The 18,829-nt window shown below is 35.0% G+C and overlaps 1 protein-coding gene across 1 annotated transcript; it reads right to left on the bottom strand.

Moving 5' to 3' along the window:
• Positions 1 to 341: 341 nt before the first annotated feature.
• On the bottom strand, positions 342 to 18,252 carry LOC120632499 (T-complex protein 1 subunit gamma). The gene is made up of 12 exons (XM_039902308.1): positions 18,121 to 18,252; positions 17,984 to 18,045; positions 17,714 to 17,890; positions 15,539 to 15,736; positions 14,766 to 14,890; positions 13,652 to 13,847; positions 12,525 to 12,679; positions 11,702 to 11,870; positions 10,087 to 10,179; positions 7,487 to 7,601; positions 6,203 to 6,378; positions 342 to 4,504 (listed from the first exon to the last, which is right to left on the bottom strand). Exons 1-12 carry the CDS (start codon positions 18,149 to 18,151, stop codon positions 4,379 to 4,381), a joined length of 1,623 nt encoding a protein of 540 aa, XP_039758242.1. The 5' UTR covers positions 18,152 to 18,252; the 3' UTR covers positions 342 to 4,378.
• Positions 18,253 to 18,829: the final 577 nt, after the last annotated feature.

Below are 18,829 nucleotides of genomic sequence, written 5' to 3'. Positions count from 1 at the left end.
TATAAAACTATCGTCAAGCTGTTAAACTCAAAAAAACTTCTTAATGATGAAACCCTTAACCGGTTCACAAGTGCCTTAACGCTTCTCATTCTGGGAGAAGACCCTTGTCATGTAATGGGCCCAGTAATAGAGTAGACCTTAGGTTAGGTTAGGTTTATCATCATCTTCACTTTAACCGAGGATTTCGGAACTCCTTACAATAGACCATTGTAAGAAGTTCCAAAATCCACGGTCCTGGGCCATTTCTTTCCAGTGGCTCGTTTGATGTCGTCTGTCTATTTTCTCATCGGGGCCGACCAACTCGGCTTTATAGGTTAAAATAAAATAATAAAACCACATCATATATTATTATAACTTTTAATACTATTATTTCTTCGTTTAAAAATAGCATTCTCAAACATAAACGCGCACTAGCGATGTTAGACTACACAGTTGTGACTATAAATAATGAAAACTAAAACGTAATTAAACAATACATGTACATTATCTCCTATATAAGTATTTTAAGGCATCTCGTTAGCAGGTTAGCACTACTTTTAGTGTTTTGTAGAAAACACTTCTCTTCACTTTTTCAAGTCATTGATTGGTGAAAAGTTAAATTAACGCACACTTCCATGATCCTGAGTTTTTATGGCATTAAAATCTTAAGTGAGCACAAATTTAAATTTTTCGACTTAATTTGTACTGACTGCGTATTCATATTACACAGACTGCAAACAGTTTTACAGAATTGAAGCGCAAATTTCATCCCAAGCATTGTTTACCTCGAAATGATCGCTAGATCGCTTTTTGTATTTTTTGGAATCTAATCAAATTGTCTGAATGTCCCGAACGTTCAGAATATAATTGTCCAGGGGGCTTTGTACCATCGCTTAAAGCAGTGTTATATTAATGTTCACGCTATCGGCCCTGAATCTCTATTAGTTATATTATTATAAAAGTAAAACTCAGAAGTTATTTTCCTGAAAATTGAGAGCACTTTCTGAAGTGCTGTCAAAATGTATCTCATAAAATGTATTAAGTGGGAAGAGTTAAGATTTCAAAATCATAAAAACACATGGGGCCTATAAAGAAATTATAAAATTAAAAATTATCCCGTTGGGAATCAGACCCGGGACCTGTGGCTCAAGATCACTACTAAACAAACGAAAAACCGTTAAATCAATTAACGAACTAGCCAAAAAATATTATTTCTCGCCGGGGGGATCTTATTGAATAACAAAAAAAAACCGATGTTGCGATTTTTCAAAAATCTCTTTATGGAGTCAATTTAAAGTTATTTTGTCCTTTAAATACGTGCTACAAGGAATTTTGATTAAATAATACCAAAATCATACATATTGACCTAACGTATGGAAGCATCTGAGCAAAAAAATAAAAATGAAAGCAAAATATTGTGATGTAGCTAAAACCACCCACTTTCATATTAATGTAAATCACAACAATGGAATATTGCAAAAGAATAATAAAACAAGCATTTTTTCATCATTATGAGGAATAGTATCTCACAACAGGGAAATCTAAAACGTATGTATGCGGTTTGAGGAACCCGAACCGAACGAATTTCCTAATCTGAGCATCGTGAAGTCACATGATTGAAACAAGCATGGCGGCCAAGCGCGTGACGATCCGAACGTAACGAAACAAATCGCATGGAGGCATAACGCTTTATTCTTACGTGACGATTTCAACCCGTTCGGGAATCCCCGTTAAAGGACTTCGAAATCGAAAATTTTTTTTACTCTGAAATAACATTTTTGCTGATTCTCACATCTCACAAACATCAATTGTTTTTTTCTAATCACACAATCTCTGCTTGCATGCATTTATTACATTAATAGTGTATTTGTTTGCCCAAAAAAATATTTAATAAATGGAAACTCCATACAAAAATACCAATGTAATTTTACATGGAAGCCTAAAATTGTCATAATGATTTGACAATTCCATACGTTAATAATTAACGTTAGCGTATGATAGCTTTTAAACATCACTAGCAATTCCGATATGTAATTACCAACGTTAATAGTTTTACCGTCAAACAATTACATTCCCGTGTGAGAAATAGCCTTAGTATACATATTTTACGGTGCAAAAACTTAATATATATAAGGTGTTATCGTTCACTCCTAGCATATATCTAATCGCAAACAGACCAAGGCCCTTGTTACTATGTTAAAAATACACATTTACAAGTTACATCGACATTATTCGTCAGCGTAAAAAGGAGTTGTCGTTGTACCAATCAAATACAGACCTTGTTGTTTAACGTTCACATGTGAAAACTAATAACGGGTTCATACGGTTCGATTTTAGTTGATCACCTGCTAATTCGCATCATAGCGGATTCACGCGGTTTGATTTTAGTTAATCAAGTACTAAATCCCATAATAGCGGGAGAAAACGGTTTGAGTCATATGCTAAATCCCACAAAAGCGATTTGATTTTAGTTGATTAACTTATAAATCGAATGAAATCGGGTTCAAGCTGTTTGATTTTAGTTCATCAACTGCAAATCGCATATGATTAAAAATGACTGAACAGTCGTTCAATTAAATTAAGGCAACAAAAAAGGTAGGGGGTTTTTTTTTCTTTTTGGATGCGACTAAAAATGCCATCTTTTGCGCAAATGTTAAATTAATTTTAATTGATCCGTCAGAACGTGTTTAGCATGTGACCTGCAATAACAAAGAGTGATAATATCTCGCTCTTACGCTATTATGCAATCCGCTATTGCGGATATTTCGCACCTAAATTAGATGCGTTGTGATTGGCTGGAATAATTCCGTGCTTACAAAAAACCAGACACCTCTACGAAAGTACATCGTTGTAACTTATAAAACTGTAGTAATGTAAAAATTTAGCCCTAATGAGTGAAGTAATTTGCATCATATATTTTTAGTACATTAAAAGCACGCGAGTAGTTTTCCTTATATACTCAGGTAATTTGGTCGCTGCATGCATGCGTAAAAGTTAATTTATATTGAATACCATAAGTTGCTTTTAGCATGTCGATTGTCGACCAAGTCACGGTAATATTATGTTCACAGTATTGTAACTCTGCCGTATCTTTGAAATAAATGCCTACAGCCGCGCGGTACGTAAACACTGCCCGCCTCCATTATAATTACATTTTCCTTTGCCTTTAGTTTTGCGATTGTAATATATTGATATATATTTTTTAATATAAACAAATAAAATACTTCGAAAATTGAATAGGAAGTGTTTAATAAAAATGCGTGTTGTCTTTTGATTAGTAGATTTATTTTAAAATAACCACTCTTATTATTGAATAACAAACAAATCGGTCTTATAAATTTGCGAGAGAAAAATTTTTGCGCCTCGACTGGGACTTACGAAATGCTTTAGTATTAAATTTTAAAGTATAAAAAATCCCCATTCTAATATAAAGCTTTATTAAAAATTGTTTTCAGCCCAATATAGTAATACTCGTCATATTAAATATGTACTTGAACTCATTTTTAGTGAAAAATCGCGCGATTATTGTTTAAAAGAACAAAATACCGTCTGTTCGTCACTGCGGCAGTCACGACTGCATGCAGAGTGCATGAGATCGAGGCGCGTAGGCATAGCTCGCGCTTCGTCCGTTTGTATGAAGTTGGAATACTGTATACACATAATACTACCGTGACCAAGTCGCGGCAGGAAACTAGTGGCACGAGTTGAATATGATGCAAATTAATACACTATAAAACTATTTATTGCTATCGTGTCATAACCATAATATTCAGAGACATTTAAATTTGATTATTGAATCACCCTGTATATATTATAAAGGGTATTTCATGTTACAATTTTAAGTGTTCTTTTTGTATAACCAGTAGGGGTACAGTAATAAAAACAAAATCCAAGCCAGGAGTGGAAAGATGGGGATTTAATTTCATTTTGGATTTTAGTAAAATATAAAATAATATAAAATATAAGGCGCAAGGTATATTTCTACTTTATTCTGCTGCGTAGATAAATAGATTACTGTTGGATAGAAGCAGGCGTTATTTTGCGGAATTCCATGATATATTATGAAAATTTAATTTAATTTTCTATATTCCGCGGAAAACAGGATAATCCGTACGGTATAATTTATAATTGAAATCTTCGGCGGTCTGTCTGTGTGGAATATAAAGATGCTAGAAATTACAAGTAACACTGATTATTTTAAGAGCATTAAGATCCACGGAAAGCTGAAGAAGCTTTTCGCGGAGTATAGCAAATTAAGCTTAATGTTCATTGTATATTAAACTCTTGTTAAAAAGATAAGGCCATAAAATTTGAGAAACTTAATTCTCTAGCAGTATAGGGTTAAAATGCAGCGTAACATTCTCTCAAAGCAAACGTCTCTGAATATATTGCTAAGTTTTTATTCCTGCATAGCGGCGGCGGCTTCCGATGGTCCGGCCGGTTCGGAGTTCTTCTTCTTGGAGCCGGACACGATGTCATCGATCCTAAGTAGGAGGATCGCGGTTTCAACAGCTGTTTTGTATACCTGCAATGCAACATCATTGTCATTAACTTATAACGTCACCAAAATCAAACATAATCAACAAAATGTAAGTCTATTTGTGTTGTTCTGGTAAATAAACAAATTCTATTCTATTTAAAATAAACATCAAACATCATCATATCGGACATCAACAAAATTGACATCTAGCAACATCTGACATCACCATGCTGACATTTGACATGCCTTTTCACAAGACAAAGTTCTATAAACTCTCGTTTACAGTGTAAGCTATTGGATTGTGGAATGCACTCCCACTAAATATACGTGAGGCAGAATCGCTTGTAACATTTTAAAACGGTGAAAGCATATTATCTTGCTCATTAATGACGAATTTTGTTACGTTGTTTATGTTTATTTTTATTATCTATTTGTTCTTAAGTATTTATGGATGATTGATAATATATTAGTTTATTATTTTATATTTATTTATTATATTTTTATTTGTGCAATTTTGTTTATGTATTTGTATTTTTTTTTTTTTAATATATAGACAAGTGCTTGACTGCAATCACACCTGATGGTAAGTGATGATGCAGCCTGAGATGAAGCGCGCTTGCCTAGAAGAAGCCTATTCACTGTTGATTTGAAGGTACCCAGATTATAGGGAGAGCATTCCAGGCCTTTGCGGTGCGGATCAGAAAGGAAGAAGCAAAACGCTTCGTACGTGTTGATGGTATTTCAACCACGTAACGGTGCAGACTCTTTAGATTTTATTTATTTTAATTTTAGATTTAGCTATTTGATCAACATTTACATTAACTTCAAACATCATCAACATCCGTCTTAATATGGAATCGGAGTACTTTTCAGTTTGTTTTAAATCAATAATAATGCTTAAATATATCCATAAAAAATATTTTTATAGCGTTTAATGTACACAAAAACAAGTTTTAAAAATATATATTTCAAAATGCCGCGAAAACGGTCTCATCAAATCATCTGTATGTAAATAAAGCGATCGAGCGAACAGATTGCTTGATAAAATCTTCTAAATAATGGAAATGGATCAAAAACCATATACATAATAACCACAGATGACATCACGCGCATGTAACCGAGTTTCATTCGGAGTGAACCACAGATACAAAATACGACTATTTTGTTTTATTTGTTGATTTAAATTTATAAATAAATATTATTTCACAAAAATATTACTTCGAAAATCGCCTTTATGTTACGAAAATTTTATATAAATATTTTTTAGAATTAACTGTTTGCCCTGGTGCGTTTTGCGACCGAGAAAACACATATTATAAGAATGTTCTCGACTGAACATTAATAACTCTATTTATCGACAATACATCTTAGTGACATACACAGAACTTGGGATATTCAATCATTACGCATCAATTATTAAAGATTTATTTTAAATCGCATCCATTTCTCTTGCGATGAAATTTTTGCGGCTATTTAAGATATCGTCCATTTTGATTTGTCACTAGACGTTTAAATAAACGCATTAAATTATAATACGGAGACTTTTTGTAAGAGGACATTTGTCTCTCTATTTCCATTCGTCGTTTCTTAAGGTATAGTTAAACTGATTATTCAGTTATACCATTACAATGAGTAATGGGGAATAGTCATACCCACCCACACCTGCATGTCTCGGAGAGCCAACTTCAGTACGGCTAGGTTAGATTGTGCGAACTGTACACTACAATGTAAAACTGTACTTACTTGTAGTTTAACAGCTAGGGGCTCCCAAATGGCTTTGACCGCCATGTCCACTATCTCTCCGGTCTCTCCGTCAATTCCGGCGGTGCTCGTGCCCGCAGCGTGTCTTGCGCGCAGAGCCGTTAGTGTACGGATCGTGTTCGCGCCGCAATTTTGTGCTAATGTGCGCGGAATAATTTCTGTAAAAGATAATATTATTACAAAATGATTTTTCCCGTGTGATCAATGACTAGACATATCATATCACATATCTATAATAATATGATAATAACCTATAACAGTCCACTGTTGGACTGAAGGCCTCTCCCAAGGGCAGGGTTGACCCTTTAAGACCAAGCAGGGCAGACAGGTTGGTTATTGCAGTAGATGGGAATTACTGTAGAAAAGAGTACGCCCGTTTTATTTCCTATTATTCTATTTCCTTAGTCGCCTCGTAAGACAGCCGCGGGAAGAATATCATCTTATACTGTCTATATATACAGTCTATTATCTTATACTGGCCAGCTACAGAGCTTGGGTCATCTCATCAGAATGAGAAGGGTTTAGGCCGTAGTCCACCACGCTGGCCAAGTGGGGATTGGTACACTTAACACGTCCTTGAGAACATTGTAAAGAACTCTTCGGCATGCAGGCTTCCCCACGATGTTTTTCTTCAGCAAGTGAAATTTAATGTATAAATTAAAAGCGCACCTCACTCCGAAAAGTTATAGGTGCAAAAATTTTGTCTGAATCTATCATGAAAAGAAAGACAGTGCCTTTGGAGCCCAAGGTTGAAACCAGATTTACGCGAATTTTACTTATCAGTTGTCCGGAGCATACTGTAATTATAATTATAATTATTATTGATATTTTTATCATGTACCACTTGAGCCTTACTTGCTGTTTCCTTGATTTTTTTTTTATAGTGTACAAGATATTTTATTATTATATTCTTATTCACAATAAATTTTCTTTTCATTGTATGGTGTTATTATATATTTACATTAATAGGTTAATTCGTATTTACATTATTATTTTTAATAATCTTTAGTTAAATACTCATTTAAGTTTTTAATTTTTTTTTAATTGTGACCGGAGATAACACCTATAATTGATTATTGTAAGTGCACTAGACAGAATTTGAAATTCTAACACATAATTCTTTTTTTATGAATGTAGTTACAATTTAGTGCTGATGTGTCTTATGAATAAATAAAACATTAACACTTAAATAGATTAGTTAAAATTTCAAAAACGGTTGTATTAGTGTAAGCGTTTGTAAGTAAACATAATAAATTATGATCTTACCAAGCGCCTGCGCAACCGCGCGGTATGGTGTGGAGTGCGGAGAGTTCGCGGACAACGCCGCAGACACCGCCATCTCCACCGCCCCGCCGCCAGCCACTAAGCGGGGATTCAGCACCTACACAACATGATCGCTTGATTTGACGACATAGGAGTCCAAGCACAGTAATTTATTAAAGCATTATACACAAGCGGTGATGACCCAGGACTTAGATGTCACTTTCGGGGGGCCGAGTTCGCATCCCAGCACCTCAAACTTTTTTAAGTTATGTTTATTAAAAGATCACTTGCTTTAACGGTAAAGGCAAACGTGGTAAGGAAACCTGCATGCCTGAGAGTTCTCCATTATGTTCTCAAAGGCATGTGGCACGCACCTCTAACTTTTTTTAAGTCATGTGCGTTTTATTTAATAAAGTATCACTTGCTTTAACAGTGAAGGTAACCTGCATGCCTGAGAGTTCTCCATAATGTTCTCAAAGGCATGTGGCACGTACCTATAATTTTCTAAGTTATGTGCGTTTTATTTATTAAAATATCACTTGCTTAAACAGTGAAGGTAAGCGTCGTGAGGAAACCTGCATGCCTGAGTTCTCCACAAGGTTCTCAAAGGATAATGTAGTGCGCCAATCCGCACTACGGCCTTTTCCTTGTCCTATATGGGCCGGTAATAGCACCACACAGAATAACGCATCGACGAGGCCCCAAAGGTAGTACCCCCGGCTCCAGCGATAATAGCTTTGAGGCCATCGGTGCGTTCATCTGTTTGATCGTTTGTTCAATCGTTGTTGATCGGTCGAACGTTTGTTCGTAGTTTCCGTACTACTTTAATATATTTACTGTGGTCCAAGGCTGTGGTTTCAAGTCCCACAACTGGAAAATGCGATGCGTGTCTGGGTGTATGTCTGTTTATTAAAAGTATTTAAATAAATAATAAAATAAATTTACTACGACAATACACACATCCAGCCCCAAAGTAAGCTTAGCTTGTGTTATGGGAACTAAGATGACTGATGAATATTTTTATGAGTAATATTCATAAATGCTTAGAATATAAATAAACACACCCAGACACTGAAAAATATTCACGCACATCACACAAACATTGTAAAGTAGTGGGAATAGAACCCACGGCCTTGGACTCAGAAAGCAGGGTCGCTGCAAACTGCTCCAATCGGCCGTCAAATATTATTACAAAAAAAAATCATCACTCATCATAGTAGCCGTAGCACAAGCTACGCTTACTTTGTGGCAAGATGGCGATGTATTGTCGATATATATTTATTTATATTTACATGTGCATGGTGTTGAGAGTTGCTTAATGGGATTTACCGAACTTAAACTGTGGCGGTCTCCACATTATCTAGTGAAAAAGCACTACTAGATCCTACATCGCGCTATTCAAGTTTGCACACATGAAGACCATATACAACGTGTAACTGAATTACTACTGTTGAAGGGTGCATAAGCATATTTCATAAGGAATCACCCTGTTAAAATATTAAATCATAGGAAGCATATTTATTTTTCCATACAAATTGAGTCAAAACATTCTAAATGTATATGTCGCAGCCGGAAATGAGTATGGACACTAAATGAAACGCAAACGCGCCAGCTAGCAGCTAGCATGCATCAACAGTTTTGGCGCGCTTCGACAGAGTCGTGACGGGGTGTACTGACTTGATTGTGATTATTAATCAGTTGGTACGCAACGCAGACAGACGTCGTCACGGAACTGTCCTACGTTTCTCTTAGTGGCTACTAACTTAAGTTCTGCTATTATTTATTATATTATGTTAGTGTAAGAAGTTAAATTCAGTGTTCAAATAAAGTGAGTCAAATATAAAGATGTTCTTATTGCACTATACCTGAAATAGTGTAACACACGATGTCGGACGGATCAAGTCAAAATACGCCCGATCCTACATATACATAAGACAACCCTATTGAAGATTCAAGTACGTCACGTGATTAGTACCTCAGCTATGCGACGCGTAACAATAATAAGTTGGCAGGAGTGAGTTGATTTTACTTTTGCATTTGATGAAAGGGCTGTATCTCATTTCTTTCAGTAAAAACTATGGCAATGGTTTACTCTAAAACTGTTCAGTTTCACAGATAAGTCTCAGAGGCGGTAAATAATGTACCGCTATTATAGCCTCTGAAAGATTATTTCGGTTTTCATTTACACGTTGTAATTTTCCAAAGATGAATGGTTGAACCTAACCACAAAATTTAGGATCTTCTTTTTGCTTGGGTCGAACGTATCACTATAGCTCCCATACATAAACTATTAATAATTAATCAATGTAGTTCTTAAGAGGGTAATAATAAATATACTACGAATAAATAAATATACTACGACAATACACACATAGTCATATAGTCCCAAAGTAAGCGTAGCTTGTATGGGTACTAAGATGACTGATGAATAATTTTAAGAATAATATACATAGAAAATACAGACAAACATCGAGACACTGAAATACATTCACGCTCATCATAGAAACATTTTCCAGTTGTGGAAATCGAACCCACGTCCTAGGACTAAGAAAGCAGTGTCGATGCCCACTGAGCCAATCGGCCGTCAAATTAAATAAGGTTACCAAATTCTTGGCGACGTGAAGCGCATCCTGTAGATTCCTCTCGATCTCGTTGAGCACATCCTTGGATGCACCGCGTAGGAGAATCGTACACGCCTGAAAAAAGACAAATTAAACAAATCAATTAAGTTTATAAATTAAATATACCTTACTAAAATACGAAGTGAGCGAATGTAGTTTGGCGACTACAAATCTTGAAAGCGGCCACTATGGATTACCCAGTAAAACATATATTAAAAAGTATATTAGGTTAGAACAATATTATATTATGTATAATTAACTTTAGATATTATGAATAGCACTGGGAAGACACTGCTCTTTTTCGGAGCACGTCACTGTCACGGCACTTTATTGTCGGTCACTTGGTATAAAACTCTACCATTCATTATTTCTACCCGCCCGCTTCGTTAATTATTCGCAAACATTATTTATTGGTGCTTGGTTCATTCTTACAATAACTCATTAGCGGTCACGATATAATTTTTTATTCGATCGATTTAAATATCCTGTTTCCATGGATCGTTCTTTCTAATCTTGTATGTTGATACCAGGTCTGGTGATATAAATGGAAAAAAGTTGTTTTAGTGCTCTTACCTTCAATTTAAGCAATCTAAAATATTACTTGCTTTAATAGCAAAAGAAAACATTGTCTAATGTATTTTTTCCTACCTGTCTTGTTATGTAAACAATCTTTTTATCACTTGATAGTGTAAAGTGTTATTTATTTTATGTACTCCAATGCTTTAAATCCTATATAAAAGATTCTGAAACATTCAAATGCCCCAGTATATATTATCCAAACAGATGAGATTACGCTTTGTTGAATTACAAAATAACAGTCGTATTTTTTATTTTTTTTATCACTTCTGTGCAATGGTGTAACATTCATGCCCATGCGCAACCCAGATTCATGTTTTATTACCCCTTATTTTACAACAGTTTCATAAATAACTATTAAAGCACTTCTTTTTATTCTATTTTTAATATATTGTTTAGCGTAAAAAGTAATGAAAAGATAAGTTAACATTATAAGAGAAGTAAGAATTACATAGTTTAAGGAATCCTGCCTGCATAGTTTGAGGAAATCCCCAGGCAATCTAAGTATTCTTTAAAATTTTCTCACATTCGTGTAGTCACCAATCCGCAATTGGCCGGCGTAGTGGATCCGTGCCCTGTGGTTGGCCGGTAATTGGTTGATATTATGATGATGATGACTAGCTATCTGCATACAAGATATTTACTTACGCACTTCTCATTCCGAGAGAAGACCCAAACCTCGATAATGGGTTGATGAACCTCGACAATAACAATTATCTGATAATGATGATTAAAGCTCTAGCTCTAAATTGCTCTAGCTTCATAGCTTAATATAATAAACTGTGAGATGGTGATAACAAAAAAAAATTACCCGGCTAAGTTTGTTGTCGGCTTTTCTTAGACCAGGGCGTATTTGGAGCCCTCGTAGCTTTAGGTTTAAGTTGGCGAACGAAGTTACCACCATCCCCTTACAATTATGTAAACATATATGTAAGAACGCTTCATAAGTGCCTGTGATAGGCCTACACAAATAAAAAATAAAGAAATTTTGAATAAATGATGATGATGACCACCAACCAACCTTTGGGTTTTTGCACTCTGTAATGAAGGTGAAGTAATCGTCGCCTATTTTCTTGACTTCGAAGCGTCCCGCCTGCGTGCCGACGTCGGACTCCTTCAGTTCCTCCGTGCGGTTGACGATGGTGGCGCCGCATGCTCGGGCGATGCGGTTGTTGTCCGTTTTACGTAACCTGTTCACACGGAAATAATGTTTTAGGGTAATGTAATAAAGACACCATCGTATTTTGAGTTCTTCAGCAGCCTTACAACTACTGGAATATTATTCCAATATCTTATATCTTTAAACGAGCAACTCTTGTATATATATATATATATATATATATAAAATTGGAATATCCGAATAAGCTCCAACAATTTTCATAAAATTTGGTATACAGGGGGGGTTTGGGGGGCGATAAATCGATCTAGCTAGGATTCATTTTTAGAAAATGTCATTTTATTCGTGTTAATAACCGATTCGGTGCAAACGAAGTTGCATGGGTCAGCTAGTATATAATAATATGTAATAGATAGGTATATAGCGATTTTTTTTTTATATCTCAGAATCTTCTATTTGTATTTGATAAAAACTTTTGCATTTAATATACCAATTTTTGAGCGATGTTCAAAGCTATTTAACACCACTACTTTTGGAGCGGAGCATTTCTCTCTTTTGAAACATTTTTATCGACATAAATGAAAGTAGATACAACAGTACAGCCAGCACAGACAGGAGACATGTATATAATATCAAAATAATATACGTGTAATATTTAACAGAGGTACAGGGGTACGTAGAGCAGTGGATGTACGTTGGTTGAAATGAATTTGATGACACAACCTACCTCCGGATAGCTGTGATGCCAGCTTTGACGAGATAGTGCTGTGCTAAGTCTGATACTCCTTTCTCAGTGAACACTAAATCTGGTTTCAATGCAATGATTTCTTCACACTGTCGCTGGACGTGCTCCTCTTCCAATTGTAGCAGTTTTGTGAAATCCTGAAAATGATATCAAATAAAATTAAGTCCAACATAAAAGCTATGAGAAAAAAAATCGACGGGAATGATAAGTTACACTTAGTTGTGTATGTAGTTTTCGTATGGATTTGTTTTCTTATGCATTTTTTATAATGATTATGCACTGCTTTGTTGCCATGTTTTTCTAATTCTAAAGTTGCCAGGCAGAAATCGCTACTAAGCTATTTTATTGTTTATTTAACTTGTAGTGGTGTGCAAATAAAGTATAAATAAATAAATAAGTATAAAAGACATGATGAAGGTATCATGTCTTTTATACTTATTTATTTATTTAGAAAATCCAGCCAATATTTAAAACTTTTATATTTATTTATATTATTTAAACAGATCAGCACTAAAAACGGAGCTTCCGAAAATACAACTTCCGAAACTAATGCATTTTAAAATAAGTATGTATAATATATATAATAACTTCAAGAGTGTCTATGGTTCATCCAACATGGGGTTCAGACTCCTTGTTATTCTTAAGTTTTTCATTGCAATTTAATAAAATTTATAGCCATCGTAAATATTGTTTTATTTCATCATCCGCAGCCTATTAACATCGCCTCTCATAGCAGAGACGGTTTTTAGAGCATAGACCCACCGCACTACTCCATGCTTATGGGTTGGTGCTAATGTGATACAATTATAATTAAATGGTTACATGTATTTTGTGAGCCGTGTTACTCTAATGGTAAGGGCTTCGGTCTCACTTACTTATTCAGCAAGCAACTCTAATTTAAGCACATTAAAATATGACTTGATTTACCATTTAATGGAAACATCGTGAGGAAACCTGCTTGCACTACAGGGTTCTCATTGTGGGAGGAGACCTGTGTGCTGTAGAGGACCGAAAATGGGTTGATATGATGATCTATAACATTTAAAACATTAAAATAAGCGATATTTAGGCTGACAATGAGTTATGTAGTAATATTGTAGATATTTTACCTGTTCCCCAACAATCTCAATATTGGTCTGGCTCTCTCCCTTCTTGTACTCAAGAGGACAGTCGAGCAGCACGATGCGAGGGTTCTCGATAAAGCGCCGCATCTTAGGATGTGTCACATCCTTGTTGATCATCACACCGTTCAGTACTCTCGACTCTTCTACAGTACCGCCGGGAATTTTCTCCACTTTCGCGTAGCTGTGATATACAAAAAGAAAAAATGTTAGACTAGCTGTTGCCCTTATGTTTTGTTTTCTTTTTTTATTTCACTTCTAGTTGGCTCTAGACTGCACCTGGTGGTAAGTGATTATGCAGTCTAGGATGGTAACGGCTAATGTGTTTGGCAGTTACTTTAACCTCTAATCTCTTACTACGCGACATAGTACCGGAAAGCTAAATAGCTTTGCTGTAGGTATCAGTAGTTGTAACTAGCCACTGCGAAAACACCACCCGCCAGAGAAATTCAGAAATAATAAATTCCTATATTGCATCTGCCGGCAATCAAATCCGGGATCCGGGCTTCGTAAAAAGGCTTGACAGGCAATCAGCGGGCGATTTGGAGGGCGATGTTAGAAGTTCCACTACAAGATAATTTAGGAAATTAATAGATCCGTAGAAGACTTTGTGTTACCGACATAGCTCCCAGAATATAATCACCCAGGATTTGGATTATTTACCTTACTTATCCTATGTTTGTTCCAGGTTTTAAAATATTTTACATTGCTGCTGATATGATGTACATACATAAAAAAAATATATGTTTTGGCAACTGTTCTCAGATGACAAGTATTCTACGTCCTACATGAAGCAATCTATTGTGTACATATATATACGTGTAGCATATATATATGTGTGGTTGAGCTGCAGCTAGGTAATGAACAAACAAGCAGACACACATTCACATTTATAATAATAATATAGAATTCTGCTATCATTAACTTAATTACCTAATGACAAAAAATCCAAAATAATACTTAAATTTTTTAATGAAAACTGTTGAAAAATTTACTTTTAAATCCAGTCTGGCAATGCACATTTTCACATAGATTTTTGGGATCTTCAGGGTGTTCTGGATGCCTAGGATCTCTGAGGGAATAATTGCTGTGAATGACTTACTTCTTAATATCAACTTCGGTTCTGCCATTTTCATTAATTGTCACAGTATTGACTGCATCTAAAGCAATGTCCACAGCTAAGTCTGCCCAGCGCCCAATGTACTTGGTACCAACACATGAGCGTATCTGAAATTATATCACACTAATGCATTATCTAGCTGCACATATGGATTATATATACACACACCCAAACCACCATATATATAACACATAAACCACCTGTACCACCACTATCTAAACAATGGTGAGAAACACATCAAAATCTGTAGTGTGGTTTAGGAGTTAGCAGATAAACTGATGTGGAACCCGACTATGTGTTATAGCAAGTAAAAATACTGTTGCAATATGTATTATTTAAATATACATCTATCCATTATAGGTGACACTGATGGCCCTCTTTGCAGAGCTTGTATGGAGACAGAACAAGCACCAACGCACATGATGCTGGAGTGCAAAGAGTGTGGCAGAACAATGTGAAGTCTACTTGACTTCTCCAGCCACATCCTCGGAGGTCCTTAGCAACCTGAGTGGCCTGCTAGGCATCTAGAACTAGCTTGGGTGGCTAGAATCGCAAGCAACAACAGCGGGGATATTGTTATGTGAAAAAGCAACTCAATCAAAATGTGTTATTATAATTTGCATGCCATAGAATGGCAGATTGTAGCACGTAACTTATTATGTTTTAGTATAAGATCAAATTTGTTAACCTGCAATCACGCAAATAAAGATTTGAATTTGAATTTGAATTTGAAATAATAGAACACAAGAACTCACCACTTCTTTAAGCTTATCACGGTCGTTAACATCAATAGGTATAGAAATCTTATCCTGCAGCAATTTGACCGCATCCTCCAAAGCCTGCCGGTACTCTCTTATGATAACAGTAGGATGAATATTTTGTGACAGGAATTGCTCTGCTACAGCTAACATCTCTCCGGCGAGAACTATTACTGATGTTGTGCCATCACCAACCTGGGAATTAAATTTTATAGTAGTATTACATAGTTAAAAAAAGGTTTTTATAGTGCTTTCCGAATTTAACTATATTGAGATATGCAGGGTGTTCATTTTTCCTAAAAAACTGCAGAAACACAGAAATCAACAATGAAATTTTTGTGTCAACGAGCTCAAAAGTTTTTTTTTAATTATAGATATACTGTCAAAACCGATTATGACGCCATAGTTTAGAACAACATACCATATTGACCAAAATCAAAGGTCCTGGCTGAATGCTATATGACCACCTTATCGGAAAACATTGGTTTTTACGACATTGTTTACTATGACAGACCGCATTAAGCGACCACATTTGGTTAATGTTTTCGGAAAATCATTAATCTGTAGAACAACCGGTTCAGCTGTATTGTAAACAATTTGAATAGATAACAGTATTCACATCTGGCACAGAATAATATAGCACAAATAAGGCTATTATCGTAAAAGTAAACAAAGTTTAGGGTCTTTTATAATTCTTCGAAACAAAGCACATGCATGCCGTAGCCTCAAGGCCCGCTTCGTCATAACTCTTAAGTCAGATTGTTACTTATCTTTACACAAGACACCAAAACATATTGTAGAGTTAACTGTGAAAATTGTAACATGTCGCAAAAAAGAAAACAAATCAATATCGAAGAAAAATCGCGTATTACATACATGTATTTCCTATAACTGTCACCGGTTGTTACAACTATTGGTTTTTACGACTAAATATGAGTAGTCCCTTCAATATTGTTATAACAGATTTTGACTGTAACTGTAAATTATTGATAGAAAAATCTTAAGCAGACCTATAGCGGACACAAAGAAAGAAAAATAAGCCCTACAACAATTTTCTCTAGAACTTCTAATATTGTTTTATGTCATAAATATAAATATCATGTTCAAAAAAGGCAGGCTTAAAGTTATAAGATATGTATATAGTCTGCAAAACAGTGCAATAATTAAGGGGAAGGAGATATAATCTTGTGTTGTAACACTGCTACTTATACTTAAATAGTTGCAATGTCTGTGCAAAACATAGCCCAAGCAGACACGAGAAACTCCACTCCTATTTTCATAAGTAAATCTATTCAAAATTATTTTAAAAAATGATAAATATAACTAATTTGCTAATATTGTGGAAAGAGTCTTCATTTGGAGCTTCATAATTTCCCAAGGTTAGGCACAGGCCTTCTCATAGTAGAGATTTAAAGCTGGGGAAGGAGATATAATCTTGTGTATTAACACTGTGCTACTAATACTTAATCAGTTGCAATGTGTCTCGGTGCAATACATTGCCCAAGCAAGAAACTAGTAACTCCACTCCTATTTTCATTAGTAAATCTATTCAAAATTATTTTAAAAATAAAATAAATAAAACTAATTTGCTAATATTGTGAAGTCAACTGATGTCATTTGGAGCTTAATGAATTCCCAAGGCTGTGTGTGCCACTCATAAGAGGGATTTAAAGCTCAGTCCCTGCTCACTGCTCCACCTCAGCTTAATGGGCACCACCATAACGCTGAGCTGCTTGGTACTTAAAATTTCTTAATATAAATCTCATTATCATCATCATATCAAAGCATTACCAACCCAATACAGGGCATGGGTTTCCTCCCACAGTGAGAAGGGATTAAGGCTATTTCCACCACGCTGGCCCAGTGCGGATTGGTCGATATAAATCTCAACTTTTCACAATTTGAGGCCTAACCAGAGAAACATACAAACAACATAGTCCATAGCAAAAAACATGCTTTTCACTAGAATCTAGAACAAGTATTAAGTGCAAAATTATAGTTTTTAAAAAACAAGACTGAAATTGGGACTTTATCACTGATCACCTAAATATTTTTATTTATTTATCTTGGGGTCGACAAGCACAAAAATATAATGTCTATGAATGAACTTAGGACAAATTTTTGCACTTAACATTTTGTTTTCTATACATTGAACACAGTACAAAATATAACCTCTTCATCTTGAGTTCTAGCGATTTCAATCATGGTTTTAGCTGCCGGATGTTGCACGGTGATCTCCCTGAGGATAGCATTTCCGTCGTTTGTCATCACAATCCCTCCCATGGGGTCCATCAGCATTTTCAACATTGCTTGCGGCCCGAGGCATGTTCGAATAACATCTGCTATCGTCTAAAATAAACATAACATACGACATATTCATACACTAAACCATAGTTTTAGGTGTAAATTTGAAATTATCACGCAGTTTAATAAATAATTCACCTTTCCAGCGTTAATATTCTCCAACTGAACTTTCCGGCCCGATTCACGTTTTGTGTTTTGGCCTGAAATTAACACACTCAAGTTAGGTATGACTTGCAAATACGGTTGTAAACAGGAATTAAACTAGTTATACTTACTCAAAACTATAATCGGTTGCTGTCCGTACATTTTAAAGTTACTTTATCTATTTCTTTTCGGAAACTCAAAACTGAATAAACTTCGAGAAAAGAAATTGAACTAATTCACAAATCGCGTGGTGACTAAATCAGTGTTGCTATTATTTAGGTTATGGTAGGAACAGTATAAAACAGATAGAAAATTTCGTATAATTTAACCACGTTTAAAAACAGAAAACATTACCTACAACAATCAAAAACTCATATAACTATTAATAATTATACAACAAAGAAAAAAAGAATCATTTTGTAAATAAAGCTTTCTTTGCAATAGTTTCGTAAGTTTTATTGTGTGTACAGTAGAAAATACTTTGTAACCGCAAGATTAAGTTTTATATTTTTACTTTTCAAGAATTTATAGAGTTCCATTTGAACAAAATACGATATTATCTTATTTTAACTTTACACAAAATAATAATGAATGGTGAATGGTGTTGAAATACGAGCTATTAAGATGGGCCAGCGTCTAATATAGAGACAAAATGTAATTAAAGCAATTAGCAAAGCAAACCGTGAACTAAGGATAACTGTCATGTTATATTTTTAAATTAAAAGTTTATTTTCTTCAGCAATGGATTAAATAATGTTTTGCTTTTACGTGATATTTCATTTAAACATTCTTTGTAGTCTTTAAACCACTTTTAAAAATTCCATTCTATGGCTATATTTT

Source organism: Pararge aegeria, chromosome 20 (assembly GCF_905163445.1).
Source record: "Pararge aegeria chromosome 20, ilParAegt1.1, whole genome shotgun sequence".
Taxonomy (NCBI): Eukaryota; Metazoa; Arthropoda; class Insecta; order Lepidoptera; family Nymphalidae; genus Pararge; species Pararge aegeria.
The sequence above is the reverse complement of the archived record's forward strand: the minus strand, read 5'-3'. Positions and strand labels throughout refer to the sequence as shown.